General features: G+C 52.8%; 2 protein-coding genes across 2 annotated transcripts in view; one reads left to right on the top strand and one right to left on the bottom strand.

The window, feature by feature from the left end:
- LOC144735751 (alpha-2,8-sialyltransferase 8E-like) overlaps window positions 1–17,602 on the top strand; it is a 53,590-nt gene that overhangs the window by 20,224 nt on the left and 15,764 nt on the right. The window contains exons 2-3 of the mRNA XM_078618252.1: window positions 12,090–12,149; window positions 12,603–12,704. Of these exons, the coding sequence (XP_078474378.1) occupies window positions 12,090–12,149; window positions 12,603–12,704 (162 nt within the window). The remainder of the gene's footprint in view (window positions 1–12,089; window positions 12,150–12,602; window positions 12,705–17,602) is intronic.
- On the bottom strand, window positions 4,781–5,187 carry LOC144735769 (protein transport protein Sec61 subunit gamma-like). The gene has a single exon (XM_078618277.1). The coding sequence runs from the start codon at window positions 5,157–5,159 to the stop codon at window positions 4,833–4,835; it is 327 nt and encodes a 108-aa protein (XP_078474403.1). The 5' UTR covers window positions 5,160–5,187; the 3' UTR covers window positions 4,781–4,832.

Raw genomic sequence — 17,602 nt, 5'->3', positions numbered from 1 at the left:
GTGACGTCTCTTGGTCATTGTTCCCCTAACAAAAAAAGCAAACTCTTCTTAACCCTCTGTCAAGACAGGTGTGTCTTTTTCTGGGGAGCGGTGGCGCAACGATTAGCGCGCTACGATACCTCTCCGCTCACGGCCACCATCATCTCAACCCCCCCCCTACTGACCACCACCTTTAGGTCGATTCAGCTTTAAATGAGTACACGGTGGGGGTGAGGGAGGTGTAAACAGCAGGCGCACTGGGGAGACAAAGGCGGCTGGGAGTGGTGGCTTGGAAACACTGCCCGCCCACCCAGTGTGGTGCTGTGTCAGCCCCCGTAGGTGCTGCTCGCTAACAACACTTTCCCGCAACAGGGCTGTTCAGGAAATGCAAGGCCGTAGCCATGGAGTCAACATTGGGGGGGATCAAATCTTCCAGGGTGTCTGGGGGTCCCAACCCAGAAAAATATCTAAATTTTATAACTAATTTCCTGCCTAAAATATTAAAAAATTAAATAACACATGGGATGGACTTTTTTTTTACAATGATGTCTAATAGTGTATTGTATTGCTTTTCTCTGTTTTTACTTTTTTACCATTTCTTGTTTCATCGTATGTAATGGCAGAGATTAGGAATTAATAAAGTACAACCATAGTCACAATCATATAAACAGAAATCTATGCGTTGATTCACATGAAGACAAGTCCAGATATTGTGGCCAAGGTTAAGCAAATTGTTATTTTTTATTTACATAGCATAGCAATTATTATTTTAATAGCAATATATTTGGGGTGGGACATTTTGAGCATATTTGAATATTGGGGGGGGGGGAAGATGTGTCCCCCCCCCCCAATATATATTATAATTACGGCCTTGAGGAAATGTATGGAGAGCCCAAATACTCTAACCGCGTGATGTTGATGCTAAGAAGTTCAACATTCGTGCACAAGTCTCGTCGGATCTCGGAACTCGGATCTCGGGAGATCTAGCAAAAACTAAAACCAGTTTTTTTAATCTAAATTTTAAGTTTTCGTGACCGCAGGGATCCATACTCTTTGGTTCTTTCGGTAAAGTCACGTAGGTATAGAATAAAATGAATTAAAACACGACGTTTCGTCGTCCCACCTGATGACGGACGCTTGTGTTGCGCCCAAAACGTCGTCATTTAATTTATTTTATACCTACGTCACTTTACCGAAAAAAACAAAGAGTATAGTTTTCATTTTATTTTACCAGGTAAGGACCCCACTGAGCTGCAGTGTAGCTCTTTGTTTTTCAGAAGCGACCTGGCCACCACAAATGATGTCTTCAACGAAGTGAGCTTATCACGTTGGAATTTCTAGCAGCCAAATACTCAGGCTCGAGATCGAAGCGACGACCTCCTGCGTACCAAGCGAGGTAGTTAACATCTCCTAGCCACCGTGATGATGATTATAGAGAGAGACACGCAAACTCCAAATATACAGCAGCAGGCGTCAGGGTCGGGATCGAACCCACGACCTCCTGCGTACCAGGCGAGGTAGTTAACATCTCCTAGCCACCGTGATGATGATTATAGAGAGAGACACGCAAACTCCAAATATACAGCAGCAGGCGTCAGGGTCGGGATCGAACCCACGACCTCCTGCGTACCAGGCGAGGTAGTTAACATCTCCGAGCCACCGTGATGATGATAAGAGAGCGATAGATACACAAACTCCAAATATACAGCAGCAGGCGTCAAGGACGGAATCAAACTCACGGCCTCCTGCATACCAGGCGAGGTAGTTAACATCTCCTAGCCACCGTGATGATGATTATAGAGAGAGACACGCAAACTCCAAATATACAGCAGCAGGCGTCAGGGTCGGGATCGAACCCACGACCTCTTGTATACCAGGCGAGGTAGTTAACATCTCCTAGCCACCGTGATTATGATGAGAGAGACACGCAAACTCCAAATATACAGCAGCAGGCGTCAAGGTCGGAATCGAACTCACGGCCTCCTGCATACTAGGCGAGGTAGTTAACATCTCTCGGGGGGGGGGGGGGGGATCAACATCGGCTGGAGCTCGGTCATGTGTAGGGGCCGCGTGTTTCCGGCTGGCAGGCTTGACCCAAACGATTGGGTCGCTGGTTGAAGCCAAAAGTATCGGGTTTCACTCAGAGATCGCAACTGGGTACCCGATACCCGTACCCTACCCGATACTCGGCTACCCGTACCCAGCCGGGTACGAGAACGGGTACCCATTTGCGACCCTGGTGCGGCCGGGTACGGGTAGGCCGGGAGTCACTGGTGAGTAACCGTTTGTCACTCATTTCCCAACGTCTTGTCTCTTCTGACAATTCAAGTTCCTAGAATCAACCCACCCGCGCCTGCACCATGGCTTCATCCCAGAGGTCGCAATCAGGTACCCGATACCCGTACCCGGCCGGGTACGGGTACGGGTAAGGAATCAAAACCCGTTTGCGACCTCTGGTTTCACTTCACTTCACCTGTGCCTCTTCGCCGAAACGACGACGACGATGATGGTAGTGATGTAAACCATGATAACGATACCGCCACGGTCTATTCAAAGAATGTGTGCGACCAAATTTTTGTTGCAGAAAAGTGGCTCATGCAAGACCTCCCTCGCCCGGTTGTGTGTGGTGTGTGTGTCAGGGGTGTGTGTTGTGTGTACGTGTTGTGTTTATGTGTGTATGTGTGTGTGTGTGAGGATTGGTAGTGTAGTGGTTAGCACTCTGCTCTATGAACCCGGCAATCCCGCTCACGGCCAACACCGGTGACGATTATTTGAAACGGTAATGGGCCTCCCCCTAGGTCGACTCAGCATCAAATCAATGCCTGGTGCGGAGTGTAAAAAACATCGCCACCAGGGAGAAAAAGGCGGCCGTGCGTGGTGCTGGCCACCCACCCCCTCGTGTGCCGTGCCGGCCTTCATAGATGCTCGCAAACAGCACTTGCCCCAACAGTCTGTTACAGGCTACGCGGGGGATCTTTCTCTTTGCGTGTTCGGGGAGCGGCCTGCGCTTGGCTGCCAACATTCAGGCCCTGTCCTTGAGCCCTGGAGTCTTGACACCACCACTGCCACCCTCAGTGGCAATCAAAGTGAATCACCCGCAAACACGCACTCTTTCCCCATCCTCGCAGCAGCAGCGGATTTTGGCGAGCGGTCGTCAACACGTCGCGCTCTCTCAGATATACACTATGCAATACACTACACTATACACTACACTATATATTACACAATACACTACATTACACTACACTCTACACTGCACTATATATTACACAATACACTACACTATACACTACGCTATATATTACACAATACACTGCATTATACACTACACACTACACTATACGCTACACTATAAGCTACACTATACACTGCACTACACACTACACTATACACTACACTATACACTGCACTATATATTACACTATGCACTACACTATACACTAGACTATACACTACTATACACTACACTATACGCTTACACTATATGCTACACTATACACAACACTACACTATACACTGATATATGCTACACTACTCGACACTACACTCTACGCTTACATTATACGCTTACACTATAAACTAAATTATATGCTACACTATACACTACACTATATGCTTACACTATACGTTACACTATACACTACACTATATGCTTACACTATACGCTACACTATACACTATACGCTTAGACTATACACTACACTATACGCTTAGACTATACACTACACTATACACCAAGGCCGTAATTATAATATATATTGGGGGGGACATCCACCCCAAAATTTAAATATGCTCAAAATGTCCCCCCCAATGTATTGCTCTAAACAATATTTTAAAAAAATAATAATTGCTATGCTATGTAAATAAAAACTACAATTTGCTCAACCTTGGCCACAATATCTGTTTATATTATTGTGATTATGGTTGTACTTTATTAATCCCTAATCTCTGCCATTACATACAATGAAACAAGAAAAGGTAAAAAGGTCAAAACAGAGCAATGTAATACAATACACTATTAGTCATTGTAAAAAAAAAAGTCCATCCCATGTGTTGGTGATTTTTTTCATATTTTAGATATGTAGATATTTTTCTGGGGGGGGGGGGCCTAGACCCCCTGGAAGATTTGGTCCCCCCCCAATTTTGACTCCATAGCTACGGCCTTGATATACACTACACTATACACTACACTATACGTTACACTATACGCTACAATATACGCTATACTATACGCTACACTATACGCTACACTACACTTTTGGCTGGCCATTAAACAAAGACGGTGGTGGTCACCACATCATCGCGTGGCGCTTTCAGCTGCACTTCTGCGGCCGTCCGGAACTCTCTTCCTTACCGATATTAGAGAGCCGTTGGAGGCCTACAACTTTTACATCATCATCATCGAGATTGACAAAATACTTTCTTTACAACTGCCTGTTGTTGTTGTTGTGTTTAGTTTGTTATCCTTCCCCCTGCCTTCCTCCCTTACAAACAACTCATCTTCTTGGTTCTTTCGGATAAGTCACGTAGAATGGAAATAATAAAATAATAAAAATAAAACATAATAATAAAATATAATATAATAAGAAAATAAATTTTTAATGTTTTATTTTTTGTATTTTATTATTTCCATTCTACGTGACTTTACCGAAAGAACCAAGAAGATGAATCCCTGCAGTCACGAAAGCTTAAAATCGAAATACAAACAACTCATAGGCGCTTCATTCGTCAAAGGGTGGCTGTTACCCTTTGGAAGGAGGCGCATAAACATTTGATCTCTCTCCCTCTCTCTCCCTGTCTCTTTTTTTTCCACTCACATGGGCTTTATTCATAAGTCAAGACAAAACTGAATATCAAAAACTGCTGGTAAAACATTGGACACATTTTGCAACATTGTGGCATTTCACTGTTGACGATATCAAGTTAACTCCAGAAGTGACAGCATCTCTTTCAAAGTAGAACTCCAGTTGATCTGAACTGCCAACAATGATGTTGTTGATGGGAATATGGATGAGTTTCACGAAGAAGCCGATGAAGCCCATTATGGCAAAGCCAATTGCAGTTGCTATTGCGATCTTCTGAAACTCCTTGCGGTCGGGCTTTGTGCAGAGTTTCACGAGCCGGATGGAATCCTTGGCGAACTGCCTGCCTGGCTCCACGAATGTCATCACCTGGTCCATGATGGATTAGTCTTCACCTGGCCCGAGCCTCCAAGTCCCTACGTCTCCTTCTCCCTCTCTCTCCCTGTCTCTCCCTCTCTCTCCCTGTCTCTGATGCCCCCTCTCGGGGCTGCTGTACACCCTGTCCATTGAGCCACTGCTACACTACCTGAGACGAAATCTGTCTGGCCTCAAAGTCCCAGGACCTGAGAACGCGGTCATCAAGCTCTCAGCTTACGCAGACGACATATGCATCGTCCTCAATGACGAGCATGACGCCTCCGTGCTCTGCCAGGCGGTTGCAGTGTACGAGAGGGCCTCCTCCGCCAGGGTCAACTGGCCCAAGTGCGAGGCACCCGCTGTGTTTGGGGTCGCGAGGCGGCGTTCGCTCTGTGGTCCTCCCAGGAGGAGTCGTTTGGCGGGACGACGGAGTCAAGTACCTGGGGGTTTACTGTACCTGGGGAAACCACACGTCGCTCTGAACAACTGGACTGCTTGGCTACTCACCGGCTCAGGCCGGGCGTTCTCTGGTGGACGTCACCGCCAGGGTCATGAATTTCAGGCTCATGGTAGTCAGGCGGCTGCTGTACGGCCGGGAAAGCTACCCTGGAAGTCGCCGGCACTCGTCCTGCGGAGGAATGCAGGGGGGTTGCCTGGGGTACGGAAAGGAGCTCTTCCTGATGGACCTGAGCCTGGTCGACTACACGAGGCTGCCAGATTATCACCGGAGCCTATTGGACGCATGGCAGAGCTTCGAGTGCAGCAGAACATGCGCGCCCTACGACCTCGCGCAGTTCCTGAACGAGCCCTTGTTCTGCAACGGCCTCTTCCAGTGAATCAGAGGAGAGAGGACCCTGGCTCTACGCCTCACATCAGCAGGGCTGCGGACAGTCTTCCAACTCGTGCAGGCCCCACCAGCCCAAGTGGAAGACCGCAGCTGAGATCGCCAACACTGTAGGGCTCCTCTCCACGCTAGCTGGGGAGAAGCTGCTGCGGGACGTTGCTCCGCGCATTGAAGGAGCTGCGCCTGAAGCTGGAGGCACCGGGGGATGGTGGCGCCCCCCTCCTCCTGTTTCACGGAGTTGTGCTTCTCCTGCGCGCAGCCCCCCGGCCACAGCGACTCCGGCAAGCTACTGAAGCTCCGAGGCTGCAGGAACGTGCACCTCAAGAGTGCCCCAAACACAGTGCTCGACACGTGCTGTGTCAAGGCGCTGCGTTCCTGGGACCTGGCCGACCCTCAGTGGAAGCAAATGTACAAGTCTCCCGTAGCCAAACGCTGCGGTGACCTCCAGTGGAGGTTGGCACACTGCACGTTGTGGCTCGGCCGAATCTCTTGCCAGGGGTAACAGACTTGTGCATTTCCTGCGGTGCCAGGGAGGATCTGCCCCACCAGTACTTACACTGCCAGCAGCTCAAACCAATGTTCCGCTTTTGGGGGACATCTTCAGGAAACTGGGGGCACCCTTCTACAACAGCAGCTTCGTATATGGGGTGGTGCCTTACCTGGCTAACGAGCGCCATGACCTCGCCAACTTCGCCTGTGCTCAGGCGAAGTTGGCGGTGTACAGAACGAAAAAATATATGCTGCAAGGTGACACTGACGGCTGCTCTGTGCTTCCAGTGTTCAGAGGCCTGCTTCAGGCGCGGCTCCGGCTGGAGCACGCATATCACACACATGTCGGTGATGTGCAGCGTGTCTTCTTCGAACGCTGGGGAGCCGGAAAAGCCCTCTTTACCAGCGTGGACGGCACCCTCGTGTTCACCTTCTGAAGCGCTCGCTCGTCACCGTGGCGTCCGCGATGACCACCACAACCACGTGACTTTTCTTTCTTGTTGTGCGCAGTGCTTTTAGTGCCACAGCGCGTGGATTTGTAGCGTTTATTTTCATTTGTTTGCTGGTGACTTTGTGTATTTTATATCGAAATCGCCTCCAGTGCTGTTGCTGCTGGCGGCAATAAAAGTTGTTTAAAGGTCAAAAAGTCTCCTTCTCTCTCCCTGTCTCTCCCTCTCTTTTTTACGATCAGAGGAAACAAGATGCTGGGTGTAGTCGGCACTTTGCTTCTTTGATCATTTCGTTTTGTTATGCTTTGCTTTATGTAACCCCCCCCCCTCTTTTGAAATTAAAGATTTCAAAAAAAAATTCTCACTCTACTATCCTTACCTCTTCCCTCTCTCTCTACCCCCCTCTCTGCCCCCCCTCTCTCTCTACCCCCTCTCTTCCTACTCCATGTCGTTCTCTCTCTCTCGCTCTCTCACGCTCTCTCACTCTCTTTATTTTTTAAACTATGACAAGTGCTGCATCTGCACATAGCCCTTCGCGCAGTCCAACTGCCTCCGACGAGTAGCTCATATCAGCATGCAGAGCTCCCCGTCATCTGCCACCGAGCACACGGCCTCCTCCAGTGCCCACTGCTCCTTGAAGGCCGGCACGGCGTGGGTCAGCCGCGCATGGCGGAACTCCAGCCCACACACCCTGGCTCCGACCAGAGCGCGGAAGATGCCCAGGGTGCTGGCCGGACGTTTCCCCTCCACGGCCACCTTCCTCGCCCTGTATATGGCGAGCTTGGCATAGCCGACGAGCACGTTGACCAGCCCCGGAAGATGTTGGGGTCCGTCGCCCCTTGGGTATCCAAAGATGAGGACCGTCGGGACGAAGTGGAGGCTGAACCTTAGGAGGATGTTTCTCAGGACCTTGAACAACGAGTCCAGGCTCTTGCACTCCACGTATTGGTGCGCCACCGTCTCCACTTTACCGCAGAACCGGCACTCCGGGGACGTGTCTCTCCCTCTCTCTCCCTGGCTCTCCCTCTATCTCCCGCTGCATGCTGATACTGCTGGCGGCAATAAAAGTTGTTTAAAAGTCAAGTCTCTCCCCCCCACCCCCCCCGTCTTCCCACTCTCCCAATCATTATCTGTCGGGTCGGCGTTGACCAGGCTGACCTTCGTTTGAGGCCGGCGAATCATTGTTTCTTTCCGTGACGCGATCCCATTACCTTGAGAGAAAAAAAGAGAGAGGGGGGGGGAGGGTAGAGAGATAGGGAAGGGGTAAGGAGGAGGAGGAGCAGAGCTTGCTTCTTCGTCTTGACGTTTGTGTCTACGAAGAAAGTAGCACAGATTGATTGTTGCACAATGGTTAAACACGGAAAATATTTCATTTCAAAAGGGGGGGGGGGGGGGAGCACATAAAGCAAAGCAGTGGAAAAAAAACGAAAAACGAAATGATGAACAAAGCAAAGTGCGGAATAAACCGAGAATCTTCTTGTTTCCGCTGATCGTAAAAAAAAGGCAAGAACGTTAATTGCGCACCATAACCCCCCTCTCCCCTGCCCCCCCTCCCCTTCTCTCCCCCTCCTCCACCCCTCCTCCCCCCCTCCTCCTCCCATCCTCCCCCATCCTCGCATCCTCCCCTCCCCTCATCCCCTCCCCTCTTCCCCCTCCTACTCCCGTCCCCTCCTCCCCAATCCTCCCCCTCCTCGGCCCACGACCTCACGCCTAGATTTCGCAACAAGCTCCGGGTTTTTTTGGGGGTATTTTGGGGGTTGCAAAGTCTCACGCGTAATTTGCATCGCGAGCGGCGTCCGGCCCCCACCTCGTCTCCCCGCTGTCTCGTGACTCACGCATTTATTGTCATTCACTACGCCTGAGGCAAGCTGGCAGCGTGGTCTCATCGCGTCCGCTGCGTCGACGGTTCGAACCCCCGACAGCTATGCTACTTCAAACGATAATCCACTCGTCACTCTGTCAAACATCCGTTCCATCGCTCTCCCTTCTACACCCGTGGGTGGACTAATCCACATCTGTTCCATCTCACTCCCTTCTACACCCGTGGGTGGACTAATCCCCATCTGTTCCATCGCCCTCCCTTCTACACCCGTGGGTGGACTAATCTCCATCTGTTCCATCGCACTGCCTTCTACACCCGTGGGTGGACTAATCTCCATCTGTTCCATCTCACTCCCTTCTACACCCGTGGGTGGACTAATCTCCATCTGTTCCATCTCACTCCCTTCAACACCCGTGGGTGGACTAATCCCCATCTGTTCCATCGCTAGCCTTCAATGGCTGTACCGGAGTAATTACCATATGGTACACATACAATGGGAGCCTGATCGATGCCCGGGTGCGGTCAAGGGATGGCTCCCTATTGCTCAACCATGTTATGTATGCCGATGCTCTGGTGATTGCTGCTCACTCAGAGGAGGAGTTGGAGGCGCTGCTGCTGAACCTGGAGCTTGCCACTAAGAGGTGGGGCCTTACCATCAGCCCCACCAAAACTAAGCACCTGCCTGGGTATTTTGTACCATCGGACAATCCACCCCCACAACTCACAATTGGTGATGCGGCAGTTGTGGAGGGATTAGAGAGATTCCCATACCTGGCCAATGTGCTCATGACCGGCTCTGGTTTAACAGCAGAGGTCTCACTCCAAATCAGTCGAGCGCCATTATCTTTTCATCGGCTGCGTTACGCTGTGTGGAAGCTACCTGGTCTCTCGCTCCACACGAAGCTTCGGGTCTTCTCGGCCACGGTAATTCCTTCCCTTCTCTACACTTGTGAAGCGTGCACCCCCCCGAATGGAGCATCTTCGCCAGTTAGAAACATTTAGGCTGGCCTACTAACGATCCATCCTGGGTTTAACCATATGTGTGTGCGCCTATGTCGATGTGTTTCACCCGGGCAACGCCGGGTACTTACCACTATTAGTGTATCTAGCATCTGAGAGAGCGCGACGTGATGACATAACCTCTATGTTCGATCGCTCGCCAAAAGCCGCTGCTGCTGCTGCGAGGATAGGGGAAGAGTGCGTGTTTGCGGGTGATTCACTTTGATTGCCACTGTGGGTGGCCGTGGTGGTATCAAGACTCCAGGGCTCAAGGACAGGGCCTGAATGTTGGCAGCCAAGCGCAGGCCGCTCCCCGAACACGCAAAGAGAAAGATCCCCCGCGTAGCCTGCAACAGACTGTTGGGGCAAGTGCCGTTTGCTAGCATCTGTGAAGGCCGACATGGCACACGAGGGGGTGGGTGGCTAACACCACGCCCGGCCGCTTTTGTCTCCCCAGTGGCGATGTTTTTTACACTCCGCACCAGGCACTGATTTGAGGCTGAGTAGACCTAGTGGGGAGGCCATAAGGCTAAAGCCAAAATTGTGGGAGGTTTTTTTCTTCCCATCATCTTAACAGCGTCTCATAAAAAAAATGGTCCCATATAAGACATTAACTTCTCCACTCGAAGCTAATCATTCCTTGATATGTGTAATTGTCCTTGTACTGTTCGCGTGGTTCCCTGGTCTACCACCTCCCGATGAGCACGGCTTGGCTACGTACGGTTGCGAAATAAGTTCGACGCACATACCAACGGTGCACACACATCACTGGCAACGAGGCGATGCAATTCGGCTTCAAGGATAATTATGCATCACGTCGTTATAGTTATCAGAGCACGTGCGTGTTTGCATTTTTCACCACATGGGACCGTCCATAAATGACATCACGCACCTGGGGGGGGGGGGTCAGACATTTGTGACGATGTGTGACGATGGGGGGGGGGAGGGGGGGTTTGAAAAATGTGACGTCACATCAAAATGCGCAACTTTAAATAAATATAGACAACACGTTCTACTTAATTAAATATACTTTTTAAAACATGGTTTCTCCTACAACATCAAAGTGCAGCGCCACATTAAATACGCACTACAAAGACTAGTTTAAAGCGATTTGTAGCATGTTTTATATATTTTATGGGGGGAGGGACAGAACTTTGTGACGTCATATTTGAGAGGGGGGGGGTCTGACTTTTTGTGACGACGGGGGGGGGGGGTTAAAAATCGTCCAAAATCTCGTGACCTCATTTATGGACGGCCCCCAAGCGTGATGTGTGGCGTAATGCAGACTTTATGATGCCCTGATTTTAATAGGCGTTTGCTCGCTGTTGCTAAACATCTTCATTCCTCCTGTGATCTTTCCAGAAAGGATAACGCCTATTTGTTTTGTGTTAATCAATAAGAAAAGAACCGTTCATGTTGGTGATTGTGGCAACCGATGGTGATGTTGGTTGCCGCGGTTGTTGTGATGGTTGTGTGGGGGGAGCGGTGGTGCAGCGGTTAGCGCTACACTGTGCTACGAACCCGGCGACCCGAGTTCGATTCCCGCTCACGGCCAACACCGGTGTTACGGTATGTGTGGTGTGTGGTGTGTGGTGTGTGTGTGGTGTGCGTGGTGTGTTGCGGTGTGTGTGGTGGTGTATGTGGTGTGTGTGGTGGTGTATGTAGTGTGTGTGGTGTGTGTGGTGGTGTGCGGTGTGTGTTGTGGTGTGTGTGGGGTGTGTGGTGCTGTGCGTGGTGGTGTGTGTGGTTTGTTGCGGTGTGTTGCGGTGTGTGTGGTGGTGTGCATGATGTGTGGTGATGTGTGTGGTGGTGTGTGTGGTGGTGTGTGTGGTGGTGTGTTGCGGTGTGTGGTGGTGTGTGGTGGTGTGTGTGGTGTGTTGCGGTGTGTGTGTGTGGTGTGTGTGGTGTGTGTGGTTTGTTGCGGTGTGTTGCGGTGTGTGTGGTGGTGGTGTGTGTGGTGGTGTGTGTGGTGGTGTGTGTGGTGGTGTGTGTGGTGGTGTGTGTGGTGTGTTGTGGTGTGTGTGTGGTGTGTGTGTGGTGTGTGGTTTGTTGCGGTGTGTTGCGGTGTGTGTGGTGGTGTTTGTGGTGTGTTGCGGTGTGTGTGTGGTGTGTTGCGGTGTGTGTGGTGTGTGTGGTGTGTGTGGTGTGTAGCGATGTGTGTTGCAGTGTGTTTGCGATGTGTGTGGTGTGTGGTGGTGTACGGTGTGTGGTGATGTTTTGCGGTGTGTTTGCGATGTGTGTGGTGTGTGGTGGTGTACGGTGTGTGGTGATGTTTTGCGGGGTGTTGCGGTGTGTGTGGTGATGTGTGCGGTGTGTGTGATGTGTGCGGTCTGTGTTGCGGTGTACAGGTGCGTGGACTGGAGCAGAGATAAGAAGGAGGTGGCGCAGGAAGAGCTGCACGCAGAGAGGTATGAGGCACCGTCACTCCGCATCTGTGGCCTCGCGTCACGTTCAGGAGGCTGAGATGCCACTGACGTTGGACGTGACCGCGAATCCAACTCGGGTCGACGGGTTCGTGGCGCAGCATAGCGCTAACCGCTGTGCCACCGCTCCCCGTAATCACCACCACCACCACAACCACCACCATCGCGACCGTCACCACCATCCCACCATCACCACCGTCACCACCTCTGTCATCACCACCGCCACGATAACCACCACCGCCGCCACCACCACCGTCACCACCACCACCGTCACCACCGCCATCAACACCGCCACCACCACCATCAACACCGCCACCACCACCACCGCCACCACCACCGTCACCACCGCCATCAACACCGCCACCACCACCACCATCAACACCGCCACCACCGTCACCGCCACCACTTTAACCACCACCACCCCCACCCCGTGTGCAGTGTCCCTGCTGTCCCTGCTGTGCGCAGGACGGTGCGCAGGGCGGCACGGAGGAGCAAAGCAAAGGGCACAGCAATAGTGGCGAGGAGAGTCCACACGCAAAGGTACACACACAGGTACACACACAGGTACACACAGTGTACACACAGGTACACGCACAGTGTACACACAGTGTACACACACAGGTACACACACAGGGTACACACAGGTACACACACAGTGTACACACACAGTGTACACACACTGGTATACACACAGTGTACACACAGGGTACACACACAGATACAACAACAACCGCCATTCGCCACTAAGTGGCGGTGATGTCACCACAACGCTTGTGCGAGGCGAAGTGCACCTTGAGGCCACGTGAAGTGTCGAACGCCCGCTGGCAGGAGGTCACGGGGCAGACCCAGGTGCCACGGGTCGACTGACCGAGATGACCGAGATGACTGGCTGATGCACCACCTGTGCCCCCTACTGCACCAACTTGCTGTGCTTTAGCCACCTGGCACTCCGCTCGTTGTTGTGAGCGTCGCTCCTTTACCCTCCGTTGTTGTTGGAGGGCGACTGCCTCCAACTGCCCACAGTAGCGTCCTTCACGAGCCTCCTCCACAGAGGCCGATCTTGACACCGCTGGTACCAGTCATCGGCAAGTCCACTCAGCTCCACGTCCTCCTGTACCACATCACTCCATCTCTTCTCTAGCCCGTGCCGCGCCCGTTTAGCCCCCTCGATCCGGCCGAACAAAAGCTGTTTAGGCATGCGGTGGCTGGGCATGCGGGCTACATGACCCAGCCAACGCAGCCTTGCTGCCGGAGGAGCTCACCGATGGGACTTTGCCCAGATCTTTCAAGGATTATGAGCTCCTCACACAATCCAGCCTGGTTAAACCCAGGATGGATCGTAGGCAGGCCAGCCTAAATGTTTCCAACCGGCGAAGATGCTCCATTAGGGGGGTCCACGTTTCGCAAGACTAGAGAAGGGAGTTAATGACTGTGGCCGAGAAGACCTGAAGCTTCGTGCGGAGCGACAGACCAGGTAGCTTCCACACAGCGTTACGCAACTGATGAAAAGATATTGCCGCTCGACTGATTCGGAGTGAGACCTTTGCTGTTAAACTGGAGCCGGTCATAAGCACACTGCCCAGGTACTCTCTACACTACTGCCCCATCACCGATTGGGAGTTGTGGGGGTGGAGTGTCCGATGGTACAAAATACCCAGGCAGGTGCTTAGTTTTGGTGGGGCTGATGGTAAGGCCCCACCTCTTAGTGGCACGCTCCAGTCTCAGCAGCAGCGTCTCCAACTCCTACTCTGAATGAGCAGCTATTACCAAATCATCAGCATACATAACGTGGTTGACCAATAGGGAGCCATCCCTTGATCACACCCGAGCGTCGATCAGCCTCCTATTATATCTGTACCAAACGGAAATTCCCCCGGTACAGCTATTGAAGGCTTCACGAACTACGCGGTCAAACTAGATGTTAAATAATGTGGGAGCCAGAGGACATCTCTGCCGCACCCCAAGGTGTACAGGGAAAGGCTCTGACTCCCGGCCACGTAGTTTTAACCAGACCCGCTCACATCATGAAGGTCCTTAATGATCGTGAGCAGAGGGTCAGGGACTCCGAAAGCACGAAGAACAACCCAGAGCCCAGGCCTACTAATGGTATCATAGGCCTTGACAGGTCAATAAAGCAGAGATGTAGGTCTTGTTGGAATTCCCTACACCTCTGCTGTAGCAGACGGACAGAAAATATGGCATCTGTGCAGGACTGCCCTTTCCTGAAACCGCATTGGGGCTCCGCAAGCCCCTCCTCAGCGTGCCTAGCAAGGCGATGTTGAATAATCCTTGCCAGGACCTGTCCCGGCACACTGAAGAGTGAGATGCCCCTGTAGTTGTTACAGTCTGTGCGGTCCCCCTTCTTAAAGAGGGGGACCAGCAGGGCACCCTTCCAATCCTACGGAACCCGTCCAGTGGTCCAGACTGTTGTTATGATGTCATATAGGGCAGTCTGTGCACAAACGCCACCCTTCCTCAGCATTTCGCTTGGGAGATCATCTCTGCCCGGTGCCTTTCCTGGTCTCAGACTCCGGATCGCCTTCAGTACTTCCTCAACAGATGGCACCTCAGCCAGCAACTCACAGGGGGTGACCTCTTCCAATATTTGAGGCACCGCAGACTCAGCAGGGTTATCCCCACTTTGTGCCATGATGTTTTCCTGGTTGAGAGATTTCCCCTCCCCCAGGACGTCACGGAAATGTTCAGAAAATCTGCAAACCTGTTCCTGGGGGTCGGAGATTGGATCACCGTTTTTTCCCATAATGATAGTAATAGGTGTGGTGCTGCAGGTTACTTTTTTGATGGAATTAAATAGCGATTTGTGATCGCGGAACACTGAGGAAGATTCCATCTCCTCAGCAACCCGCGACCACCACCCATCCTTGCAGCGCCTTACGGCTCTCCGAACCGCCGAGCGAAGGCTGCGGTAAACCTCCTCATTCTCTGACGTGGGATGCTGTAGCCGATGAGAGTGGGCCTGTCGCTTTTTCTCAACTAACCTGAACACCTCCTCTGTCAGCCAGGGTTTCTGGGGAGGTCCGGACCGCGTACCCAAAGCAGCCATTGCAGCTGCATGAGTCGCAGTCCAAAACCTCGCCCATTTACCCTCGACATCAGGAGGAGTGGGGGACGATGCCAACCCCAGCTGCAAGCGATGATGAAATTCTCGCTTACAACTTTCATCAGCTAGCTGAGACCAGGCCACTTTTGGTTTGAATGGGGTCCTGGGTGTACACCCACCACCGGAGTGGAAGAATGGCAGGCGCATCTTACAGATGACTAGTCGATGGTCAGAGGGCAGATCAGCTCCACGGTAGGTCCTGGTGTCAAGGACATGGGCTCGCATCCGCTGGTCCGTCACTATGTAGTCCAGCAGATGTTCTTGCTTGGACCCGGCATGCATCTGTAATGTAGTAACTCGGCGGGAGACGACTTCACGGGTAACACACTCTTTATTTTATCAAACTCGTTCACAGGTGACTAACACCTACTTTGTAACTCGGGTGACAAACACCCACTTAGTATCTCGGGTGACAAACACCCACTTAGTATCTCGGGTGACAAACACCCACTTAGCTACTTGGCGACTAACGCCCACTGAGCTACTCGGATGACCAACATCCACTTAGTATCTCGGGTGACAAACACCCACTTAGCTACTCGGCGACTAACGCCACTGAGCTACTCGGATGACCAACATCCACTTAGCTACTCGGCGACTAACGCCACTGAGCTACTCGGGACACTCCCTGCCCGGGGTATCCGTCTCGACTGTGGGTCCCCAGCCCGACCCACGGGGGCGTCGGACCCCGGGTCCCACAGCCTCGCCTCCGAGCCACACAGGGCCCCGGTCCCCACAAGGACGGCGGGACTAGGGGTCTCGGGGCACTAGGTCTTCAGCTCCGTCTTCGGGTCTTCAACTGGGTAACTCTCCCCGAGTGCTCTCGCGCGTCCCCCTTTATACCCCACCTGCGGACGTCGCTGCGAGCACCCACTTATTCGACCAATCGCTGGGCGCTGGCTACGATCCTGTTTTCCCACATCTCATCGTGCCTCACCACCCACGCCGCGCCGCCCCGTCATCTGTCACTCCCGGCGCGCGCGTCCACACCACGCCCACAACGCGTGCCCAACCCCGCACCCCGCGCCGCCCCGTGATCCATCACTGTCACAGTCGGCGCACGTCAACACCACCACTACATCACCCCCTACCACATAGCTCGCAGCCGACCCGGCTGCTATAAAAATATACAAACCGCCCTGTGTGCCCCGTAACACAACACAACAACAAGAACAACAACTAACGTAACAACACAACACGACACGAACACTACCATCCGCAACCATCAACCAATGCCACCGCGACAATAGAACAATATATACAAACCGGCGAGTGACAATAGCAATGTGTATGCAGAAAGGAAAATAAATGGAAAAAAAAAAATGTTTCTTTCGACTCGTGCAGTGTCCCCTTTTTTCCGAGCGTCCCTACAACGGGACATTACCCCGGCAGAGGGGAACACCGGGCGAGCTCGGTGTAGAGAAAAAACGTCTTCATGAAAATTGTTGAGCCCTAGCCCGAGTCCGCCTTGCCGGTCCGTCGTACGGCACCAGACGCGGTTGAACGTCCGGTGGTGCCGGCGGTTCAGGAAGACATCGGCCAGGCATCGAGGACCCGTGCGTGCCCCGGGGTTCAGGCTCCCGACGGTCAGCAGCCGTCAAGCCCGAGGCACCGGGTTTTGTTGGGATGACTTGTGGCCCTGGTCGTCGTCCCGACGTGGTCCTGTGGCGCGCTGACGCGGGGCCCGGCACCCGGCTGCGACGTGACCCCGAAGGCCGCAGTTGTAGCAGACGACGGACGTCGTAGGTTTCGGTTGCTCCAGCTTGCGGGGTGAACGTGTGGGCGAACAACCTCCCGTTCTCCACTCCCCCGGACGCGATGCAGCGAAGGCCTGCTCCTGATCCGCAGCTGGCTGAGGTTCGGCGATCGTGGCGGCCAGTGCCGCGTTCCCCGCCCATTTGCAGACGACCCCCGGCTTGCGTTTGAGGACCTCGTACGCGTGAATGCTCGTGGCGATCGCCAGGGAGCAGATATCCATCTCGTCCGCCACATTGATGGGGACCCCCAACTCGTGGGCCAACGCCAGCAGCTGCTCCGTCACCATGGCGTCCTTCCCCTCCTTATCCATGCGGGGAAAAGCTGCGTCCGCCAAGGCGAGTAGTGCCGTGCGATAGGCGAGCGTCGTTTCTCCAGCCACCTTCCGCCGATCGTAGAACTGGTGGCGACACGTGGAGGGCGGCCCGAACACCTTCGCCATCAGGTGTAGTGCGGCCTGGAGCGTAGAGCGGGACGACCTTGCAGCAGATGTGAAGGCTGCAAGCGCGTCGTCGTCAAGCATCGCTGGCAACGCACGCAGGGCAGTGGTGTCGGACCACCC

The sequence above is a fragment of the Lampetra planeri genome, chromosome 57 (genome assembly GCF_965212315.1).
Source record: "Lampetra planeri chromosome 57, kcLamPlan1.2.h2, whole genome shotgun sequence".
Lineage (NCBI taxonomy): Eukaryota > Metazoa > Chordata > Hyperoartia > Petromyzontiformes > Petromyzontidae > Lampetra > Lampetra planeri.
The sequence above is the reverse complement of the archived record's forward strand: the minus strand, read 5'-3'. Positions and strand labels throughout refer to the sequence as shown.